Source organism: Nyctereutes procyonoides, unplaced genomic scaffold, assembly GCF_905146905.1.
Source record: "Nyctereutes procyonoides isolate TBG_1078 unplaced genomic scaffold, NYPRO_anot_genome, whole genome shotgun sequence".
NCBI lineage: Eukaryota > Metazoa > Chordata > Mammalia > Carnivora > Canidae > Nyctereutes > Nyctereutes procyonoides.
Window position 1 is genome coordinate 31,201,300 of NW_026575030.1, and position 21,274 is coordinate 31,222,573.

Sequence of the window (21,274 nt, forward strand, 5' to 3'; positions counted from 1 at the left end):
CCTGCAGGATCACTGCTGGGGGCCAGACGTATTTGACTCGTAGCCCAGCCCACTGCCCCAGCAGTGTCTGAAGTCCTAAGGAGAGTGACAGGCCTAGAGGAACACCAGGTACTATTTGCCAGCTCCTTGATCAAAGGGAGGATTTACAACACGTGCATCAGAAGAGGGGAACTGAGTTCTCACGGGCCTCCTTTGGGGTGGATGCTTGGATCTTTTTTTTTTTTTAAGATCTTTTATCTATTGATTCATGAGAGACACAGAGAGAGAGGCAGAGACACAGGCAGAGGGAGAAGCAGGCTCCATGCAGGGAGCCCAATGTGGGATTCGATCCCGGGACTCCAGGATCATACTCTGGGCCAAAGGCAGGCACTAAACCACTGAGCCACCCAGGGATCCCCAGTTGCTTGGATCTTAATCTGACTTTATTAAATACGGACCCGTTTCTCCCTCTTGAGAAAGAAGCTACCTCTGTCACACATCATGGTACCAAGGTCAAGTCCTGTAGAGCTGACTCTGAAGCTGCTCTTGTAGAAATAAAAATCCTAACACACAAACCCTAAAGCCAGATGCACAAGAGGTGATGGCACAGAGAGGAGCACGTGTGCCACAACCCTTCCAACCCAGGGTCTGTTCTTCCCTTCCTCAGCCCCAAGCCTAGAGGGACACACAAGAGGAGCTAAGAAGGATCCTGCTCTGAATCTGGCCTTTAGCTTCCGTGAACACTGAAGACGACAAAACTTGAGCCACAGCTACACACACTAGATTCCTTGAGCTTGGTTTAGAATTGTCCTGTGATGGGGAAGGCCTTCAGGATCCACGAGGCAAGCAATCAACAGCTTCTTACCACTTGCTTGGCACAAGGACCCCTGAGGAATACCAAGGCTATCACATGTTTTGAGTCACCAAGTAACAAATCATATGGGAGCTATGTCTCTCCAGCCATAAGGCATGCAGTTGTCTAGCCTCCTTATTGAACTTTCCCAGTCTCTTTTAAGGGATTACCTGGTTAAGCCAGGCCCACCCAGGATAATCTCCCTTTAAAAGATTAACTCAGTCTATTGATTAGTTATCTAATCACAGCAGTGACATCACATGTTATTCTCAGGTTCAGCCAATAGTCGATGCAGAGGATTGTATACGGGGCAGGAATCTTGGGGTCCATTTTAGAATTCTGCTTTTCTAAAGCAGTTTCCAGCTGGGGGGTCAGGGATGGGGAGGACGTGATGAAATCTACTTTTAGAGCCTGGCAACAGGGACCAACCAGGAGGCTGTGGCCATCACAGGGAGCAACTGGTAGGACAGAGATGCATGGATAAATGGGGAAGACATAAAAAGCAAATGTTTAGGGCTGGCTATCTTTCTGCTTAGTAGCTGGAAATGTGTGAGAGGAGTTGCCACAGAAAAGACAACATCCAATAACACGAGGAACTATGCATTGACCGTGCAAAAGCATGTGCTGTAGACCGAATGTTTGTGGCTCCCCCAAATTCATATGTTGAAATCCTACCCCCCAAAGTGATGGTATTAGGAGGTGGGACCTTTGGGTGATGATGATGAGGTCATGAGAGTGGAGGCCTCACGAATGGGATCAATGCCCTTAGTAAAGAGACCCCATAGGGTTCTCCTTCACCCCTTCTGCCGTGTGAGGCCACAGTGAGGAAACAGCCATCTATGAACAAGGAAGTGGGCTCCGACCAGACATTGAATCCGCCAGTGCCTTGCTCTTGGACCTCTCAGCCTTCTGAACTCTGAGAAACAAACGTTTGTTGTTTAAGCCACCGAGTCTATGCTATTTTTGATATAGCAGCCTCAATGGACAAAGAGAGCATGAACACTGGATTTTGAAATAGGCCTTCACTGGATATTACTCATCTCTATTTTTAAAATCTCCACCACTTGGAATAGTTGTCACTATGAGGGTTAGAACTTATATTAGGATGCAAGCAGGGGTAAGCATCCTCTTTGGGCACAGTTCTATCATGATCTGACAAAGATGGGAGAAAGTAAAGGCACACAGACCAGCACCCAGGGTCTCGGGGGGGTTAGAGTATGTGATTACAAGTTTCAGGTATGCTGGGCCTCAGCCACCACCGGCAAAGAAGCCTTCCAGCTGCCCTGTCTGTTCTTTACTAACTTTATTCTTCTCCTTTTCCCTGCTCAGGGAGTTCTTCATCCCTCTCATCTCAACCTTTCTACATTTTCACTCAACTACCCTTTCTCTCTTTCTCCAACCAAACTCTTTTTCTCCTGCCGCACGTATCACCTAGATTAGTTCTCTAGGAACCTCTATATGAACTTGTCTGTTGAGCAATTCCCCCAACCCTTCTCCTCATGTCTGTCCCTCTCTGCTTCCTTTCACAGGTACACCGCGGTGGTCATGCCAGTCCACTACCAACACGGCACAGGACAGAGCTCCTGCCGGCGCGTGGCCCTCATGATCACGGCCGTCTGGGTACTGGCCTTTGCTGTGTCTTGCCCTCTCCTCTTTGGCTTCAACACCACAGGTAACAATGATGGCCCCTCTTACAACACCCCTATGGTTGGTTCAGAGCACACCTGAGAGGCTGTGGGTGGTACTTAGCCTGGAAATTTCTGACCTTGATCAGCATACATCATAGTGAAATAGGGCTGCCATGGACAGCAAAGCTTTGGGTTTTGATTGAAGTACAAAGCAAAAACTTCATCAATTACGGGCCCATAAAGTCTGGCCTCTCCTTATTTTGAAAGAAATGTCACGGTATTCATTTGAAGCAATGTGCCAGTTAAAAAATTAAACTATATTAATAATTCACGTGAGATTTGCTAATGAAAAGAGGACAGTTCACAATGGACTTACAATGCAAAATAACATTATACAAGCCCTCAGACAGGATATATATTTCTAATTTTTTACTAAATAAAAATCATTTCTGCATTTGGGAACTAGTATAGATCCCTAAATTATTGAAGACTATATTTCTTTTATCTTGATACACAAAAAATTCTGGCTGAGATTGTTGGCACGTGGTACATCTTCTATTGGATGGATGGATGGATGGATGGATGGATGGATGGATGGATGGATGAGCAATGTGAATATCTGAGATGTTTGGTTTTTAGGCATAAGACACTGATCCAAATTTACACCTCATATGGATCAGTGCCTTCTTCGGCTGTTCCGTATACATCTTTCAGCCTCAGGAATTTCATGTGTTGAGTGAAAACTATTCGCACATATAATAAAATTACAGGTATTGACAATAAACACTGAGTATTTGCCGAGAACTAAATGAGTCATGTTCTAGTGTTCATCTGGATTTGTTTAAGTCCTACTATCTTCCAAGTTCATTAGTTTCTAGTATATATAAGTCACACAGCTGTGCATTTATATGCATACAGGTATTATATATAACACCTTGCATATAAATATGGGCAAATCCTAATTCATAGAGAGTCATCAAAGACTCATCTGCTGGCCAATGATTTCAAAGTCAAAACACGTTTATGAAGCCAGATAGCAGCTCTGGAGTAAGAAAAACCTCCATTCAAACTTCAGTTCTACTACTTACCAGCTGTGCTCCTTGAACAAGTTAAACTTTTCTAGGTTTTCTTATTGATAAATTTGGGATAATAATACCCTAAAGCATAAACTTGAGCAAATTTAAATATATAAAGTGAGTCTCTATATTTAGTCAGAATGTTTCCAACATTTATTTTTATATATGGCCCCCCTGCCAAGCAGCCCAACAACTTCATTTCTAAAAACGCCATGTTGTGTTTGAACCCTTCATAATACATGACATATTAATGTATGTATCATACATCTTTACTCACTACTCTTCAGGGCTGTAATAAAACCGTCTATATCTTTGCATGTGATTCAGGAGATTTTTCAAAGCAAATTTCAGCTCTATATGGTGTTCACTTTAATCACTGACTTTCGAATCTGACACTACATATGATATAATTCCACGGTACTTGCTTCATAGAGCTTTTTTTTATGATTAAGTGAGGATTAAATTGGAATAACATGTAGACCTGCCAAACACACACCACACGCTCAAGGTCAGGCTTCTTGTCTGCTACGTTGAAGGTTAAGTAGCTGAGTTATCCAACAAGTATTTGCCTAGTTAACTCAGGGTGTTCCTAAAACATGATGTTACTATCATGTTTGCATTACTGTTTACCATTAGTTACTTTGTCATTTTCACTGACCACACTTTCTACACACAAACATGGTTGTGGACACACACATACTCCCCAAAGCAACATTTCCTAACTCTAACATTTCCAACTCTAAGAGGCTACCTGGTGTTAAAATGTTCTTTTTGATGAGTGTTAAATATGCTTTTGAGGTTAGTCTGATAACTAAGCCACCTTCTATATCTTAGTTTCTATACAAAAAATATTACTCTTTTTTTAAAGATTTTATTCATTTATTCATGAGAGACACACAGAAAGAGAGAGAGAGGTAGAGACACAGGCAGAGTAAGAAGCAGGCTCCATGCAGGGAGCCCAATGCAGGATTTGATCCCGGGTCTCCAGGATCACGACCTGAGCCAAAGGCAGGCGCTAAACCGTTGAGCCACCCAAGGATCCCCCCAAATATATTATTCAAAGTTAGAATCTGTAGTATGGGAACTCACTACCACTGGTAGACCACTGCACTGCTTACCCCTAGCCGGCAGCAAATCCCCAATATTCACTCAGCTGAGTGGCTCTTCTTATTCATCCTGGGAGGTCGGCGGGGGCTGTTTTACTCAGTTCCACAGATACAGACACACACACAAACCTCGTAACAGTTAAAAACAGTCTCAAAATCTGACATTAGACAGAGTTCCCAGATAATGTCAACATCTAAAGTGAAGATGAATGATGAGCTAATTGCAGTGTTGTTGCCACCAGTGAGATCATTATTATTCCAGAAACAAAACTCAGAAAAATCTCTCCAAAACGATTTTCAAATATAGAATTGAGAAGACAAAAAAATGCCTGTGGCTTAGCATGTACACTCTCACTTCCCCTCTCATCTCTTTAAATCTCTCTCTTACTTTAAAGAAGTACATGATTATTCTATTGCAGCTTTTTAAAGTTTTATTTATTTATTTATTTATTTATTTATTTATTTATTTATTTATTTATTTATTTATTATAGTAATTTCTACACCCAACATGGGGCTTGAATTCACAACTCCAAGATCAAGAATCACATGTTCTTCTGACCAAGGCACCCAGGCGCTTCTCTCTCTCTCTCTCTCTCTCTCTCTCTCTCTCTCTCTCTCTCTCTCTTACTTTTAAGTTAATAAGACTATAGGAAGCCCTCCATCTATTCATATATCACATCCAAGTGTCAGGTCCATAGTAAAGGCCCAATGGATATTAGCTATTGTTATCGTTGTTATTACTGTATATTAGAAAAGATTTCTGTGTATCAAAATTTAACTATGCACCTGCTCCAAAGAAAATCTGAGCAGCAATAGCTCTGCTGGTGGTTCTAGAGACCACTCACCTCATCCTAGAACACAGTTCAGGAAACTAGTGAGCAGAACTCAAACCTAGCCATCATTCTCTGCTTCGGTCTGACCTTCACAGTACAGCTTCATTATCTTGATGGATGTGGGTTCCTCTAGCACCTCTTCCATCTATAAGGAAGTTCCCAAGTTCATTCAAAAGCCCAATATAAATGACTTCTCTCAGCCATTTGTTTCTAGTCACCCTGTGAAAAGAAAAGCAGAAAAGGGCAGGATACTGCCAATGACACCTGATATCAGAAGTGGCTGGATTTTCACAAAGCAGTGCCACACAAAAGAACTTTCTGGCAGAGCTCTTTTTAATGAAATGAGCTGCCATGTTTGATTATGAATTGTCTGACAACATAAGGCAGAAAAATGTTGAACTTCAGTTTCTTCCTCTTGGCATTGTTCTTATTGTCCAAGAAAAGGGCAACACGCATTTCTGGATGTGCACATAAGGCAGGATCTTGGGTCACAGAGAGTTCCAAGGTTGGGGGGTGCCTGGCTTTTTCTCACCCAGAGTAGGTGCCCCATAAACTTCTGTTGAATGAGTGAGTGGATGAGTTCTTCTTTATCATCCTTTTTTCCTTAAATGTTGAGATTTGTTGGGGGTAAACATCCTCGATCTCAGAGAATGAGAGTAACCCTCTGGTGTTCATTATCCTCCAGCCGGCAACTGCTTATGGTTTATGTAAAATGCTCATTTGTCTGCTTTGCTCAGGTATTCACCATTCGTGTATTCATCCAATAACTACTATACTAATAGCACAGTACTATTTTGGTTAAATAATCAAGACAAGGCATTTCATCTCCTGGGGGGCCTCACAGTCCCTCGTCTGGGACTCAGCAGAGAGAAGATTCTGGAATTGCTGTCCTGACGACAGGATACATACCTAGGCCAGGCCCATTGGGGAACTGAGGCAGGGCCTCCCTCACTGGCCATCAGCCTCCAGTGTCACTTTCAAGGCCTGGAGAAATTGTGAGAGAGGCCACAGAGCTCAGTCTAAGGATGGGCAGCAGTTTACTCAGATAAGAGAGGAAGGAGAGGATGACAGTGCAGGCTCAGTGATTGTACACTGAGGGCCTTCAGTGGCCAATGATTCTGAATTAGCTCTGTGTTCTCTCTTTGCTCTTTCTCAGATGTAAGCTTCCACTATTTTAATGGAAAAAATAAATACTCACTCATATAAAACATAAGGTGTAAGAGGATACAGATACACACATATATGTAGGTCTCCCTTCTACCCTAGATCGTTAGCTGCCCTGTGACCCTCCCTGGAAGCAAACACTAATAATCTTAAAGATAATGCTTAAGATAAGTATGTACACACACAGAGGTGTATGTGCATGTGTGGGCGTATCCACTTTTTACACAAATAGAAACATACTATACCCACTTTCGCTCCTGGCTTTTTAAAAATAGGAATTAATACCCATAGGTATTAAGGAGGGTATGTGCCATGATGGGCACTGGGTGTCATATGTAAGTGATGAATCACTAAATTCTACACCTGAAACTCATATTACACTATATGTACACCTGAAACTCCTATTACACTGTACGCTAACTAACTGGAACTTAAATAAAAACTTGGGCATAAAAAAGTAGGGGTTAATATGTAAAATCTAGAGGTCAGCTTCCCAGAACCCAGGGGAGGGTAGAGAAGGGTGGAAGGTATATCTGGAGGGATGAATGGGGAGTACCCCGCACACCAGCAATGGCAGCCAGACAAATAGTGGGAAATACTACTCTCACCAGTAAAACATGCTGAAGCATCTCCTTAGGGGAGGCATTTAAATCATGGTCAAAAAAAAGAATCAATCAATCAATCAATCAATCATGGTCAGATGCTGACAACAGAGGAGCTGATTTCAGAAAGAAGACTGATCATTGCCTACATGACTCCCTATAGATTCAGAAAGACCAGCAGCTGCCACCCTCTCCTACCTCCAACCCTATCTCCCCCAGAATGCCAGAAGATGCCGATTTGGTGACCACTGCTCAAAGTTTTCTAAGCCATTTTCTAAAGGATGCTGACACAGACTTGGTGAGATGACATTAATTTTACCCTCCTCCCAAGAGAATAAAAAACTTTGGGAGCAGCTCATAAAGATCCTGGTGCCAGTGCTATCATTAAAATACCTCACTAAGCACTGAGTACACATTTTTTTTTAATTATTAGCTGGTTCTCCCTTCTCTCCCCCACAGACATTGTGCTTTATAAGTCTCTCTACAAGTTTCCATTCCAAATGACACCTTGTCTTTTAAATTTGAACAGCTCAGGGAGGTGTATAATAAATAATAATAGTAGAGAATAAATAATAATAATAATAGCTACCATTTATTCTCATTTGGTCTCACAACCACTACATGAGACCTTATTTTTATCCTTCTTTTCAGATAATGAAGTTGCAGCCTGTCACAGTTAAGAAATGTGCCCAAGTTCACATAGTAAGCTAAGAGGCAGATCTGAGTCTCACCCTCCAGGCCTGGCCTCTGCCTACCTCAGAAGACCAAAAGGCAGAATGAGGGGCCCATATGTCTGTCTGCTGCCCTCTCCCCACTAGCTCACACCTATGGCTCTATCTTCTGAGGCCAGATCTGGGGTTGCTGAGAATCCCCAACCCTTTATGAAGGTTGGTTGGGTGTGCCGACAGCTGTTGCTGACAGTGCTGGGCAAAATGTAAATTTGCCATTCCCGGTGGTAAAGGGAGGTCAGTCAACATGGTAGAGGGAGGCGAGTCAAAGTGGTAGAAGGAGATGAGTCAAAATCACAGAAAGAACATCGGTTGTAAGTCAGAACGACTGGAGAAACATATCCAGGCTCTGCCCCTTTCAGGCTATGGGATGCTGGGCCACTTCCTGAAATTCCCTGAGCCGTAGTCTGCTCACTTGAGAATAGAGTCAGTGATGGCTCTTGTGTCACATAATGTTGCCGTGATGATTAGGTAAGATGATATGTATAAAGTCCTTGGCACACCATTTGGAAGATAATAGTTTTCTTCCCTTTCCTCTTCCAGATGGGGCAAGTTTACAGGCCCTATCCTGGGCATTGGAAGAATTTCAACATCTGCTAGCAAAAAAGGCAAAACTATAGAGACTCTCTAAAGTGTAGTAACAGGTGTATTTCAGGACACAAGCAGGGACAAAGGTGTTCCTCATCTCACATTGTCCGCAGTAACACTATCCTTAACAGCCTGCTTCCCATCCTGCCCCTGACCAGTCCTAGAATTCCCTAAAAAAGAGAATTGCCTGTATTCACCCACCACCTGCCCTCCACCTCAGATTCAAATTAGAGACCTGGCATCCTTAACAAAGATGTCTTAAGAAGCCTTCCTCTCTTTGCTTTCAACCTTTTTTTTTTTTTAAGATTTTATTTATCCATGAGAGACATACAGAGTGAAAGAGAGAGAGAGGCAGAGACATGGGCAGAGGGAGAAGCAGGCTCCATGCAGGGAGCCTGACATGGGACTCGATCCTGGGTCTCCAGGATCACGCCCTGGGCTGAAGGCGGTGCTAAACCACTGAGCCACCCGGGCTGCCCTCTTCAACAACCTTTTAATGCCTCCATACCAGCACTTTTCTGGGGGCTGCCTTGTTCCCAGGAGCCTCTGGCCTGTTGCTCTATGACACCTCCTACCCCCAGCCTCCCAGGCCACATTGCTCTGTGACTCTTAACACAGCATTCAGAAAGATCCACCTGTCTGTCTAGACTGAGCCCTTCAAGGACAGACATGTTTGCAGTCCCAGCGTAGAGCAGTGTCTAGCATGTAATCACTGGGTAATTTTCTTTGTAAGTGAACTGTGAGCAACACAAAGATGAGTTGGACCTCCACCCCTCAAGGAACTGACAACATAATCTCCCCCCACCACCCTCACAACTTAATGATCCTCTGTGTGTGCTAACACTACCAAAGAGGCAAGGCAAGGGCAGGCTGTGGGCCAGAGAGAAAGAATTCCTTCTGACTGAGGAACTGGTGGAAGCCTCCATGAATGAGGCAGCATATGAACTGAGACATAGTGAGGGGGTAGGTGGGTCCAGCCCTTGCTTCCCAGAGCTCCGTGTAGATTCAACGGTGGAGACACCGCACGTGATATGGGGCCATACTGTGTGCTCTCCACTGATGTCTCATAGTTGGCAAATGGCTTTGCTTTCTCCTTTTCTCTCACTCACAGGAGACCCCACTGTGTGCTCCATCTCCAACCCTGACTTTGTCATCTACTCTTCAGTGGTGTCCTTCTATGTGCCCTTTGGAGTGACCGTCCTCGTCTATGCCAGGATCTACGTGGTGTTGAGACAGAGGAGACGGAAACGGATCCTCACTCGACAGAACAGTCAGTGCATCAGTGTCAGACCCAGCTTCCCTCAACAAGTAAGCACCCTGGAGGGGCAGAGGGAGAAAATACCCAACCCTGTAGCTTCCCAGCCTTGTGTCCAGCAGTACGTGTGTTTGCTTGTACTGCCACACTGGAGACACACAGCTGACACCCACCTTCTAACCTGCTGCTATGCTTTACAGTAGGAAATTGAATCAAAAAGGTGCATTATAATCTTCCCTAGAGCTCACATTGCTTGGCACAATGATAGGATAGTTTCTGGACTTCTGCTTCCCATCAGAGCTTTTCCATTGCCCCCACATGGCCAAGGGTACAAATGTCACACAAGATTGGCTGTTTTAGTGTGACAGTTGTACTGTGCACTGCTGGCAGGTCCCCAGGATTGACTTCTTAGCAGACCACTTGTTCCAAGAATCACTGGGTCCATGGAACCTCTTTTCCTTACTAGATCTGCCACTGTGTCAAGGTGCTGACCAGCTTGTGAAATAGAAGGCTGATGACGTGTGTGTTACTGGGCCTTTCAAGGTGCTGAAAAGGAGAGCTGTCTCAGCACCAATCTTCCATTTGCTTGGGCTGGAAAGTCTGCTTATCCCAGTGTCTGGCACATGCCTGCCAACTGCTAGGGAAGGGACAGCGGGAATATTATACAGCCCTTATGGAGTTTAGACTCTAGACAAGCAGATAAAGCACACCTCTACCTGACGTTAACTAACAGCCCCTGGATGTTTGCAAAATGAGATGAAGACAATTAAGCACCAAAAGAGAAGTGCTGTAGAAGTTGTGAGAGGTCAATGTGCTCAGGAAAGGGCTTCATAGACAGAGTAAGAACTGAATTTGATCTTGAAGGCAGGTCCAATGTGGATGGCGAGATTAACCTATAATGACCTGAGTAAGAGTCAGTCTCTCAAAGTTCAAGTCCCATGGTTTAGGTAGTACAAGAATATTGGTTCCCATGAAATAGAAGGCAAGGACCTGAAGCTGAGGATATGAACAAACATTAAAGGTATTCGAAACATTGGCATCTATATGGTTCACCCATGTAGAACTTGACCTACAGCTCTTTCTCCTTCAACCCACCCTAGTCTTCCTGTCTGAGGCTGCACCCCATTCGGCAGTTTTCAATAAGGGACAGATTTCCATCAGATGCTACGGGGCAAATGGTAAGTAAGCCATGTCTTTAATCATAGGAAAAAAATAACACTCTGACTTGACTTGCTTCCACGTCTACCTCAAAATGGCCCCAAACCCTTACTTATATCTATTGTATATAACAAATATGAGATCCTAATTTGAGCTTCAGAATACGAATCACCCAATGATATGCAGAGAGCATATCACTACTGAGCTATATTCCAATGACTGGAGTCAATGACTCTTGGACATGGTGTTAGGATGCCATCCAGAGTCAACTGCCTAGAGGGAACAGGATGTCAATGAAACATACATGGTCAGAGCCAAGAAAAGCAGAGAAGAGAGGCTAATGTGAGACTTTCAAGTGTCCCATTTCCCACTTTCTATGAAAGAAAACCAAGACAATCTCATGGTCACCCTTATCCTTGTCCTTTCAATTCAAGCCAGCCCTGCCTCCCCAAGCAAGCTGAGTGCAGAATGGAGGTGTTAGAAAGAAGATCAATATTCCTCCCCCTGAACTCCAAGTAAATATTAGGAATAAAATTTCAAAACCTCATGATGATGAAGGTCCAAGCTTTGTCCCATCTCTGTATAGTTAGCCACATTTCCCAGAGGCCTGGCGTAGCAGTGAGAGCTTCTTGCTGTAAATAATTTTTTAATAGGTAAGAATTTTAAAGTTGCCGATAGCAGATCTAAGGTCTGAGGAGTTTCCAAGGCCAAAAGGAAAAGAGTGGAGACTACTGAAGAGAGAATAGGGAAGCAGGAGGCTGGTGTTGCCAGGAGTATGGAAAAATAGGTTCTGTCCTAGCATCTGGGAGTGAAAGGCTCTGGCAACCAGACCCAAAAGAATCCAGTGTTTCTGCATGCCAGTCAGAGAAGTATTGATGAGGGTTTGCAGAGAGCTGAAAAATATGTAATCTGGGAAGGATCACTTTCCTTCTGTAGGACTGAATTTCCACATCTGTAAAATAGAGACAAGTTTAGGTCAATGTTCTAAAACCTTAGATTTCATAAGGACAGTCAAGAATTTGTCCCAGTCCCTTAGTTTCAGAAATAATGCATTTGAAGTTAAATATTGTCACTTTTAGAAGATTACTAGATTCCAGCACAATCATAATCTTAGTTACAAATGGCCATTCAGATAAAACACAATATGTTTATATTAATTATTTAAAACCCCCATCTAAGGTGCCTGGGTGGCTCAGTCAGTTAAGCATCTACCTTCAACTCAGGTCATGATCCTAGGGTCCTGGGATGAGTCCCACTCTGGGCTCCCTGCTCAGTGGGGAACCTGCTTCTCCCTCTCCCTCTGCTTGCCACTCCCCCTGCTTGTGCTCTCTCTCTCTCTCATATAAATAAATGAAATCTTTTTTTTAAATCCATCAAAATGAAAATCAAAAATGTTTAAGTATACTAGAATCCCGATGAATACCTCTGCGAGGCACATTTTCAAAAATACCATATTGTTTTAAAGGCCTATTGCATTCATTCATTCAGCAATGTTTCTGAGTGTGTACAGTGCACTAGTACTATGATTCCTTGAACTACAGAGTTATGAGCATTCTTGGTTGTTGACACTAACATATAGACAAAGGAATTTACCGGAAGGATATCAAGTAGCTCAGACTCATTGAGAAGGCTGAGAATAACTTCAGACAATGCTGTTCATGCCTAAGGAAGAATCTGGTTGGAAGACCTGGGACACTGGACACTAATTGCCACCACTCCTAGACAAATTCTGAAGTCTCCTGGCTTCACAATCAAGGTCTTAGATGCAAATCTCTAATTGGCTGGGCATGATTTATGTGCCAGAGGTCTAGATGACTGGTGGGAATGTGGGGAGAGTGCATATATGGCTTTTATAGCTTCAGTAATGGGAGCTAAGGGGCCCTGCCTGCTACTTGAGATTGACACAGTATCTGATTCTTCAAATATGGAAAGAAGTTCAGATGTTGAATACACATAAATCCTCACCAAATACCAGAAATGTCCACATACTCTCAGGGTCTATTCATCCTAAACCTACTTTTTCCAACTTCTTTTCTGTTTTACAAATGAGGCTCAAAGACATTTCATTAATGCCCAAGGATACACCTAATAAGTAGGAAAGCTGAGGTGAAAATACTAAGTTATCTTCCTTTCTGTCTTTCTCTTTCCTTCTTTCTTTCTCTTTTTTCTTTCTTTCTACTTTTTATTATAGAAGATTTTCGAAATTAAAAAAGTAGAAAGACAAATATAAGGGAGCCTTCAGTAGCCATGAGCCGGCTTCAGCAATTCACTCATGGCCAATCTTCTTTCATTTCACCTACACTCCCACCTATACTCATCCATGCCCATTGGATTCTTCTGAGGCAAATCCCAAACATCATAACATTTCAGTCACAAATATTTCTGTAAGACTCCCTAAGGGATACAGACTCTTTATAAAATGTATTACTACGATACATCACCCTAAGCAAATAAATAACTCCCTAGTATCATTAAATATCCAATCAGTATCATTAAATATCCAAAATATCAAATAATGTTCACATTATCCCAGTTGTCTTTATAGTTGGTTTATTGGAATCAAAATTCAAATAAGACCTATACTTTGCAACTGGTTAGTGGTATTGTTGTTGTTGCAATTTATTTGTTGAAAAAAAAACTGAGTCATTTGTCTTACAGAGTTCACCACATTCCAGATTTTGTGGTTTACATCTCAGTAGCTTCATTTCACATGTTCTTCTATACATCCAGGTCATTCTAACTGAAAAAGGATGTAATATAATCCTATACTATAATCCTATACTACCCTCCTCAAGGGATTACTGCGATTCTCAAATGTTCTATATCTGGTAGGAGTCTTTTCGCTGTCAAGTCAGAAGCAGACTTCATGTACCTTAACTTTCATGATCCCACTACTCTCAAGTGACCCTCAGTATGTTTCACAAAATGATCGTTTCCTTGAACTTCTTTACAAACTCTTTTCTTTTCAGGAACATTCAGAAGATAAAGGGTATCCCCAGAAATGTCAGGACCCTCTCTTGTCCCAACTGCAGCCACTCTCCCCTAGCCGGGCCCACATGGAGCTGAAGCGCTACTACAGCATCTGCCAAGATACTGCCCTGGGGCAGCCAGGCTTCCAAGAAGCAGGAGGGGAGTTGAAAAGGGAGGGGAGGACTCGAAACTCCCTCAGCCCCACCATGGCACCTAAGCTCAGCTTAGAGGTTCGAAAACTCAGTAATGGCAGGTTGTCGACATCTCTGAAGCTGGGGCCCTTGCAACCTCGTGGAGTGCCACTCCGGGAGAAGAAGGCAACGCAGATGCTGGCCATTGTGCTTGGTGAGTTGGAGCCACGTTGGACTGGGATGAATTGGGTTAAATCTGGTTAGGTTAGGTTGAGTTTGGCAAACCTGGCAGAGCACCACATTTGTCAGCAATGAAAGTCCAATAACTATGATATTTATGAATGTTCGTGATACAATTGAAAAGGGTTTGCGCGTAAACAATAAATCTGGTGAAAATCCAAAGGCCTAGGCTGAAATTCACAAAATAAAAAACCGAACAAGTGACCTAACTGAGCTCTGTTTCTCTATTGTGTTTGTTGTCTGTCACATGAAATTATAATGGATAAATCGAATAATAAATAAGATCATCATTCAAAAAAAGTGTCTGGCGCATATTGGATATTTAATAAATGCTTACTTATTCTAAAATATTAAGTGAAAAAAATAGGGATGCAAAAACTGCTGTCATATGGTGTGATAACATCTAGATCATTTCAAATACGGAGAAAGGAAAAACATGAAAATTAATTCACCAAGATGTCAAAAGTGATTGTCTTCAAGTGGTGGGTGGTTATTTTTTTCTTTGTACTTTTCTGTATTTACCAAGTTTTCCATAATGTACAAAATCAGGGTTAATTTTTACAGTAGAATAATAGAAAATGTACTCAAAAAAGAAAAAAATTTAAAAAAAACAAAAAAGAAAAAAATTGGCAAGTCGCAGGTAGCATATAGAGTTCGTGAAGGCAATGCTTCCAGTTCACTGCCACTGACAAAGCTCACTTTCTCATATCTCAGGGACTTTGTGAGCACATCTGGCTGTCATCTCAACAGCAGGACTGTCAGCCATGTCTTTGAGGTCGTCTTTACTATCAGTGCCCAGGATCATGCCTTGCACAGCTAGACATTAAATAAATATTTGAATTGACTTGAGACGTAGAAAACACTAGTAAAGAGCTACCTAAATGCCAAACTTGATAAATTGATTTAGGAACAAAGGCCTGAGATGAATCAAAGATGTAAACATGTAATTTTCTCTTCCAAAAGAAAGGGGAAAAAAGTGGCTGATCACATGTATTTCGTAGGGTTGGTGGAAAAATTAAATGGGTCTATAAAATTCCAGCATGGTGGCTGGCACAAAGCAAACAACAATGAGTCATTTTCATGTTGTAACAAAAGGAAAAGCAAACCCCTTACCAGTGTCTCTCTTCCTTTGCAACCCAGGGGCCTTCATTGTCTGCTGGCTGCCCTTCTTTTTGACCCACGTTCTCAATACACACTGCGGAGCCTGCCACGTGTCCCCAGAGCTTTACAGCGCTACTACGTGGCTGGGCTACGTGAACAGTGCCCTCAACCCCGTGATCTATACCACCTTCAATGTGGAGTTCCGCAAAGCCTTTCTCAAGATCCTGTCTTGCTGAAGGAGAGGAGAGCATACTCCCTGTGCCCACCCTTAGCTGCCAGGCCATTGGGCCACTGGCCAGGACCTGCGCAGAAAGACTGTGCTATGTTCTCTGGCATGGCGTAGGAAGGAGACTCCTGGAGCCAGGACACCTCTGAGTGGCAGGTGTAACCAACTGCTTCTTCCCTATCAGAATGTTTACGTCCCAGCAAAAATCTGACTTCATCCTGGCAATCTTCAAGTGGTTGGGAGGTCCCTGAGTTATAAGTAATAATTCAGAAAGAAGCTGATAAAACATGACCCTCCACACACACAAAATTGTCATTAGAGGCATGATTCATCACAGTGAAGGAGAAATGAACAGATCTCATAATTGTCAACTCGCCAGGGGTCCTTGAAATCCCAGCCAGTAAACCATCTTGCAGAAATAGACAGTCTCTCTTCCTTCAAGCCTATAATTAAACTATCAGGCTGACCTTGTACTTTTGCAGGCCCACACCCTTTTGGTCATTCCTTTTGTTCATTGTTTGCTGAATTATAAGGGTACAGCCAGTGCTTCTACCTCTCCATAGAATCTGGCCGCAACTGGGGAGAGAAATTCTGAGGGAGACATTGTCCCACATTGGGACCTGGGCTTCCTTTCAAACCTTGCTACTCCTGTATTATAGCTCTCACTATTAAGGCCCTTTGACTCCAACCCCCCGTTCTTAGAGATTCAATTCCAGAGTAATTCAGAACGAGTAGGTCAAGTGAAAAAGGAGTGATGGCTCCCACCGTAGTATCACTTTAAACCATGTGGTTCATAACATGCCTTCGGTATGCTTTTCATAACACTATAAGGTGTTCCTACCCAGGCATCTTTATCTCCTGCTTAACAGAGATCCAATACTTTCAGGCCCTAAACCCATTAAGTCTTAAGTGTCCACAAAGTGCCCGTCACCTCCCAGGCTCTGGATATATGACAATGAATAAGACAGCTCCTGCCCTCAAGGGCTCAAGGAGCCCACCACCTGCTCCTGCGTTTGTTCACTTGCTTATAAAAGTGGTAGAGACTCTTCTAGACTGCCAGAGGACCTCAGAACTGAAGGCACTGGGCAGAGTAGCTGTCCAAAGACCTCACAGGGACAGTCTTCATAAAGGCCTAGTGCAGAACCTGAACAAGACCACTCCGACAACTGAAATTAAAGGCATTATAGAAATAATGTGTCGATGTCATTCAAAATTGCATTTAGAGGGACCTCAAATATTCTCACCACTTACCTTTTCACCTATAGAAGCTATGTCTTATTGACTAGAGAATCAAGATACAATTTATGGATGATTTATGAAGTGTTATCATCCTGAACTTCAATAAATTTACTATTAAGTAAGAGCTATTAGTGCACAGGTGTAACAGATGCCCACTGCAATGCTGTTAAAATTTTAAGGTTCGCACGAACTTTACAAAGAATCCAAGACTTCTTTGCCCCATATTTATTCCTCTAACCTTTAAGTGTATAAGAAGGAAATATATACCCCCAGTGACTTAGTTACCTGTTACTCCTGAATGCTTTTAATGCCAGCATTTTAAAAATGTTATTGCCTATAGCAGGATTTATGTTGTAACTCTAGTGGAAAAATTCTGTGTGCCCACTAGCTCTCGTACCATGCCATCTAGCTCAAAGGTTTACAATGCAAGCAGAACTAGGGACTGAGACAGTTACATATCCGAAGAAGTACAAGTACATGATTCCTAGATTTTTCCATGCAAAACACACAAAAAACAGGTAGGACAATGAGTTAATTGTTAATTGTTAATTCATAAAATTTCATGTCAAAGTTAGAGTTCTAAAAATAAAAACGTAGACAGCGTCTGTATTAATACATTTATGAGGAAGAATGATAGCAAATATTGTGTATCCTTCCTTTACATCAAGTCGTTAAAGCTTATGATAACCTTTTTTTTTTTAAGCTTATGATAACCTTAAGAAGATAAACTCAGTTTTGGAGGTGAGGAAACCGGCTAAGGGAGGTCAAGAAATTTGCCCCAGGGCACACACAGTAAGTGGCAGAGCTGGGATTCGAGTGCACGTCTACCTCATTCGCAAGCCCATGCAACTAACCACTATGATACACTGCTTTCTACCAGAGAGGTAAAGAGGTGGGAGGAAAAAAGTGGGGAGAAAAAAAATGGAACAAAGGTCCCTGGGAGAGCCACAGCCTACCTGACCCACCTCCAGCCCTAAACTTTCTGAAGACCCAGCCCAAGGCACTGCTCTCACTCTCCTGCCATGTTCAACTTCCAAAACAGTCACACAGGAAATTCATAATCTGTTTTTACAAAGCATGTAACAGACCTTAGAGAGTATTTGGTCCTAGTATCTACTTCATTTATATAAAAGGAAACTGAAGTCCAGAACTATGTCCCAGTTGGCTACTGACAGACAAATGCTCCAGTATACTGAACTCTTCTATAAAAACGATAAACTCCATATTGATACAAGGAGAAAGTCATCCTATCACCTTCCCCATTACACTAAGAGGCATCTTTTCCCTAGACAGCAGCTCTTATCTCTAATCTAAGATAACATCCCCTTCCCAGAATTTTCTTCTGATCCAGGAAGAGCCTTCTAGGGAAATCCCAACACTCACTTGAGCCTCTTCATCCTGGGATTCTTCATACTACCCCCTATACCTCTATACTCCCCACCATGAGCCAGCACTTAACCTCAGAGCTTGCTACTTTCAGAGCCAACATGACCAAAAATTTCAGGAGAGGCATTAGCCTGAATGAAGTAGAGCAGAGTTCTTGGGGCAAACCTGTTCTGGGGCCCAAAGAAGGCTCAGAGCTGGCCATACTATTTGGGTGAAATGCAAATAGAACAGAAATCCAGATAGATTACAACCAACATCCAACTCTAGATCGTAAGTAAATATTTCCTTCTTCCAGAACTGCATCCTCTAAAACTCCTTTCATCACTCATTTACTAAATCAGTTACTTATTCAATAAATATTGATTTACCACCTTCTGTGTGCCAGGCAGAGTACTCAGTGCTGGGAAACACCATCAAGGGAGACAGAGTCCATGACTCCAAACTTGTAGTGCAGTGGGGAGGGGAATTTGTGTGTACACTGATGACCTGCTTTTTGTCTACAGTAAAGGGAATTCATGGTTTTTGTAAGTCCTATATTCAGCCCTAAGAAGGCTTCCCAGACAAGTATTGTCGGGTTAAGACATAATTAAAAAGTAGGAAATGCATTCCAGGCAGAGAAAACCATTGAAGAGCCAAAGATATGAACAAGCAAGGAGCATGCAAGCAATCTCAAATAATTCCACCGGCTGTAGAGAAGAGACCATAGAACAGGCAAGGAAAGAGTCTCATCTTCGGAGACCTCCTCCAGCTCTGCTCAAGTGACAAGTGAGTTAGTGGTGATACCACTTGCAAAAAACCTCTGGATCTTTCCTCCACTTCCCTCCATGTGGGCAACACACATCACAGACGACTTACTTAACTGACTTATTTAATTACTTCCCTCTGAGCCACAGTGAATTTCAATAAATGCAGAATTCAATTTGAATTCTTTGCTCTTTTTTCTGCAAGAGGAGGAATGCCTGGCTGAATGGATGTAGAGTCAGAGATGGTTAAAATGAAGGCAGTTCAGAGAGTTTGGGTCAGAAATCGAGGGGAGGTCAGGCAAAGAGATTTGTTTTCCTGAATGCTTGGGTCAGGACTACATAGTGAAGCAGAACAGTTCAGAGATTTGCTCAGAACTGGCTGTTTCCTGCAGGTCCTGACTCCCAGGCCTGTGCTCTCATCCTTTGGTATCTGCTGACATCAGAAAACTGAAAAAGCTTAATTTGAATCAACACACAAAGAGCAGAGAGGGGATGACAGGCAATTAACTTGATTCCTCCTTTCTACCTAATTCTCTCCTCATCAGCTTAGGAAGGGAGTGAGTTTCCATGACTACCTCCTGACACGGAGACTCAGTGGAGGGTGATACCAATGTCAGCTCAGCTCTGTTGCACACATTGACAGAGGCAGAACCTGGGAGTCAGTGCCAAGCATGAGTCTTGGGACCTCTTGCCCCACCCACCCCAGTAGCCTTCCTCACTAGACAAAGATTAGACAACATCATAAATTAGAAGTGCTTTGCCAACTATACGGTTCTAACAAATGTGAGAGATTATCACTGATATCATCACCATCATCATCATCATCATCATCATCATAAACATCACCCCCCCCCAAGCAGCTATTTTTATCATTCCTATCTGGTTCACAGCCCATCTTTCTTTCTCTTTGCTGATTCTCTAATTGTCTCATGTTATCAGGCACAATCTGTTCAGCCTCCCACATGAAATCTGATTTTTCTCTTGTCTTTTATTCCCTACATGTGCCCAGGATACTTGGCTGAATTTGTAGTGAAGTTTTTAGGCAAATGGCTAGTCCCTAACAGCACACCCTTTCCCTGCTCACCCAGTCACGTGCCCAAGTATAGCATGATCTGATGCCAGGCTGATGGTAGATGTGTGTTTGCTAAGGATGGCCTGGGGAGTTCCTTCCTGTTCCTCTCCTGGCTGGGGAATGATGAGCAGAAAGCATGTATTCCTCAAGACTTTCCATCTTTGTTCCTCATGATGTCTGAGCCTTTCCTCTTTCTCCATCTCTTCCTTCCTGAAAGAAGTGCACTGAATATGGTGCATTCATTTCCTAGGGCTGCTGTATCAAATGGCCACAAACTGTGTGGCTTTACACAACAGAGACTTCTCTCGTAGTTCCAGAAGCTCCAAGTCTAAAATCAAGGTGTTGGCAGGACCACACTCTCTCTGAAGGCTGTAGGGGGTGATCTTTGCCTCCTCCTAACTTCTGGTGGTTGCCAGCAATCTTTGGTGTCCCTAACTTGGGGCAGCAGAACTCCATTCTCTCCTCCATCTTTACATGGTATTGCTCTTTCATTTTGTCTATGTTGTGTTTTCCTCTTCTTCTAAGTCTTCAAATTAAAATCCACCCTGATCCAATGTGACCACATCTCAACTTGATTACATCTGCAAAGACCCTATTTCAAAATAAGTTTATATTTATAGATTCTGGGGGTTAGGGCCTCAACATATTTGGGAAGGGACACAAATCAATCCATAAAATATGGCAAAAGCAATCTGGAAGGGAAGAGGACTTGAAACTTGGATGACTAGGGAAAACACACAAAAGTTTGACAGAATTCAGAATGTAAGAGGTCAGATTCCAGCCTTGGCATATGATCTTTTTAGTGGCCTGAGACAAGTGTGCAAACTTCCTGACGCTCAACTTTGTTATCAATAAAAGGGGTAAATTTGAATCCCTAAGCTATGATAAGACAAGCTAAAAATAATTCTAGAAGGACATTAATTATCTTTTGAGCCATAAAAACCTACAAACATGCTCATTGTTAAAAGTTGAAACTGTTCAAAGAACCATCCTTAGTTGCCTCTCACTGCCTTAAAAATAAATAAATAGGGGGATCCCTGGGTGGCGCAGCGGTTTGGCGCCTGCCTTTGGCCCAGGGCGCGATCCTGGAGACCCGGGATCGAATCCCACGTCGGGCTCCCAGTGCATGGAGCTTGCTTCTCCCTCTGCCTGCGTCTCTGCCTCTCTCTCTCTCTCTCATAAATAAATAATAAAT

The 21,274-nt window shown here is 42.8% G+C and overlaps 1 protein-coding gene across 2 annotated transcripts in view; it reads left to right on the top strand.

Moving 5' to 3' along the window:
• Positions 1–15,649, top strand: part of DRD3 (dopamine receptor D3) — a 33,805-nt gene extending 18,156 nt beyond the window's left edge. The window contains exons 3-7 of one of the 2 annotated variants that reach the window (XM_055316398.1): positions 2,362–2,504; positions 9,670–9,866; positions 14,004–14,139; positions 14,239–14,286; positions 15,453–15,649. In XM_055316398.1, the coding sequence (XP_055172373.1) occupies positions 2,362–2,504; positions 9,670–9,866; positions 14,004–14,139; positions 14,239–14,286; positions 15,453–15,649 (721 nt within the window). Of the gene's footprint in view, positions 1–2,361; positions 2,505–9,669; positions 9,867–14,003; positions 14,287–15,452 lie in introns of both variants that reach the window. The other variant, XM_055316397.1, reaches the window with a different exon arrangement.
• Positions 15,650–21,274: the final 5,625 nt, after the last annotated feature.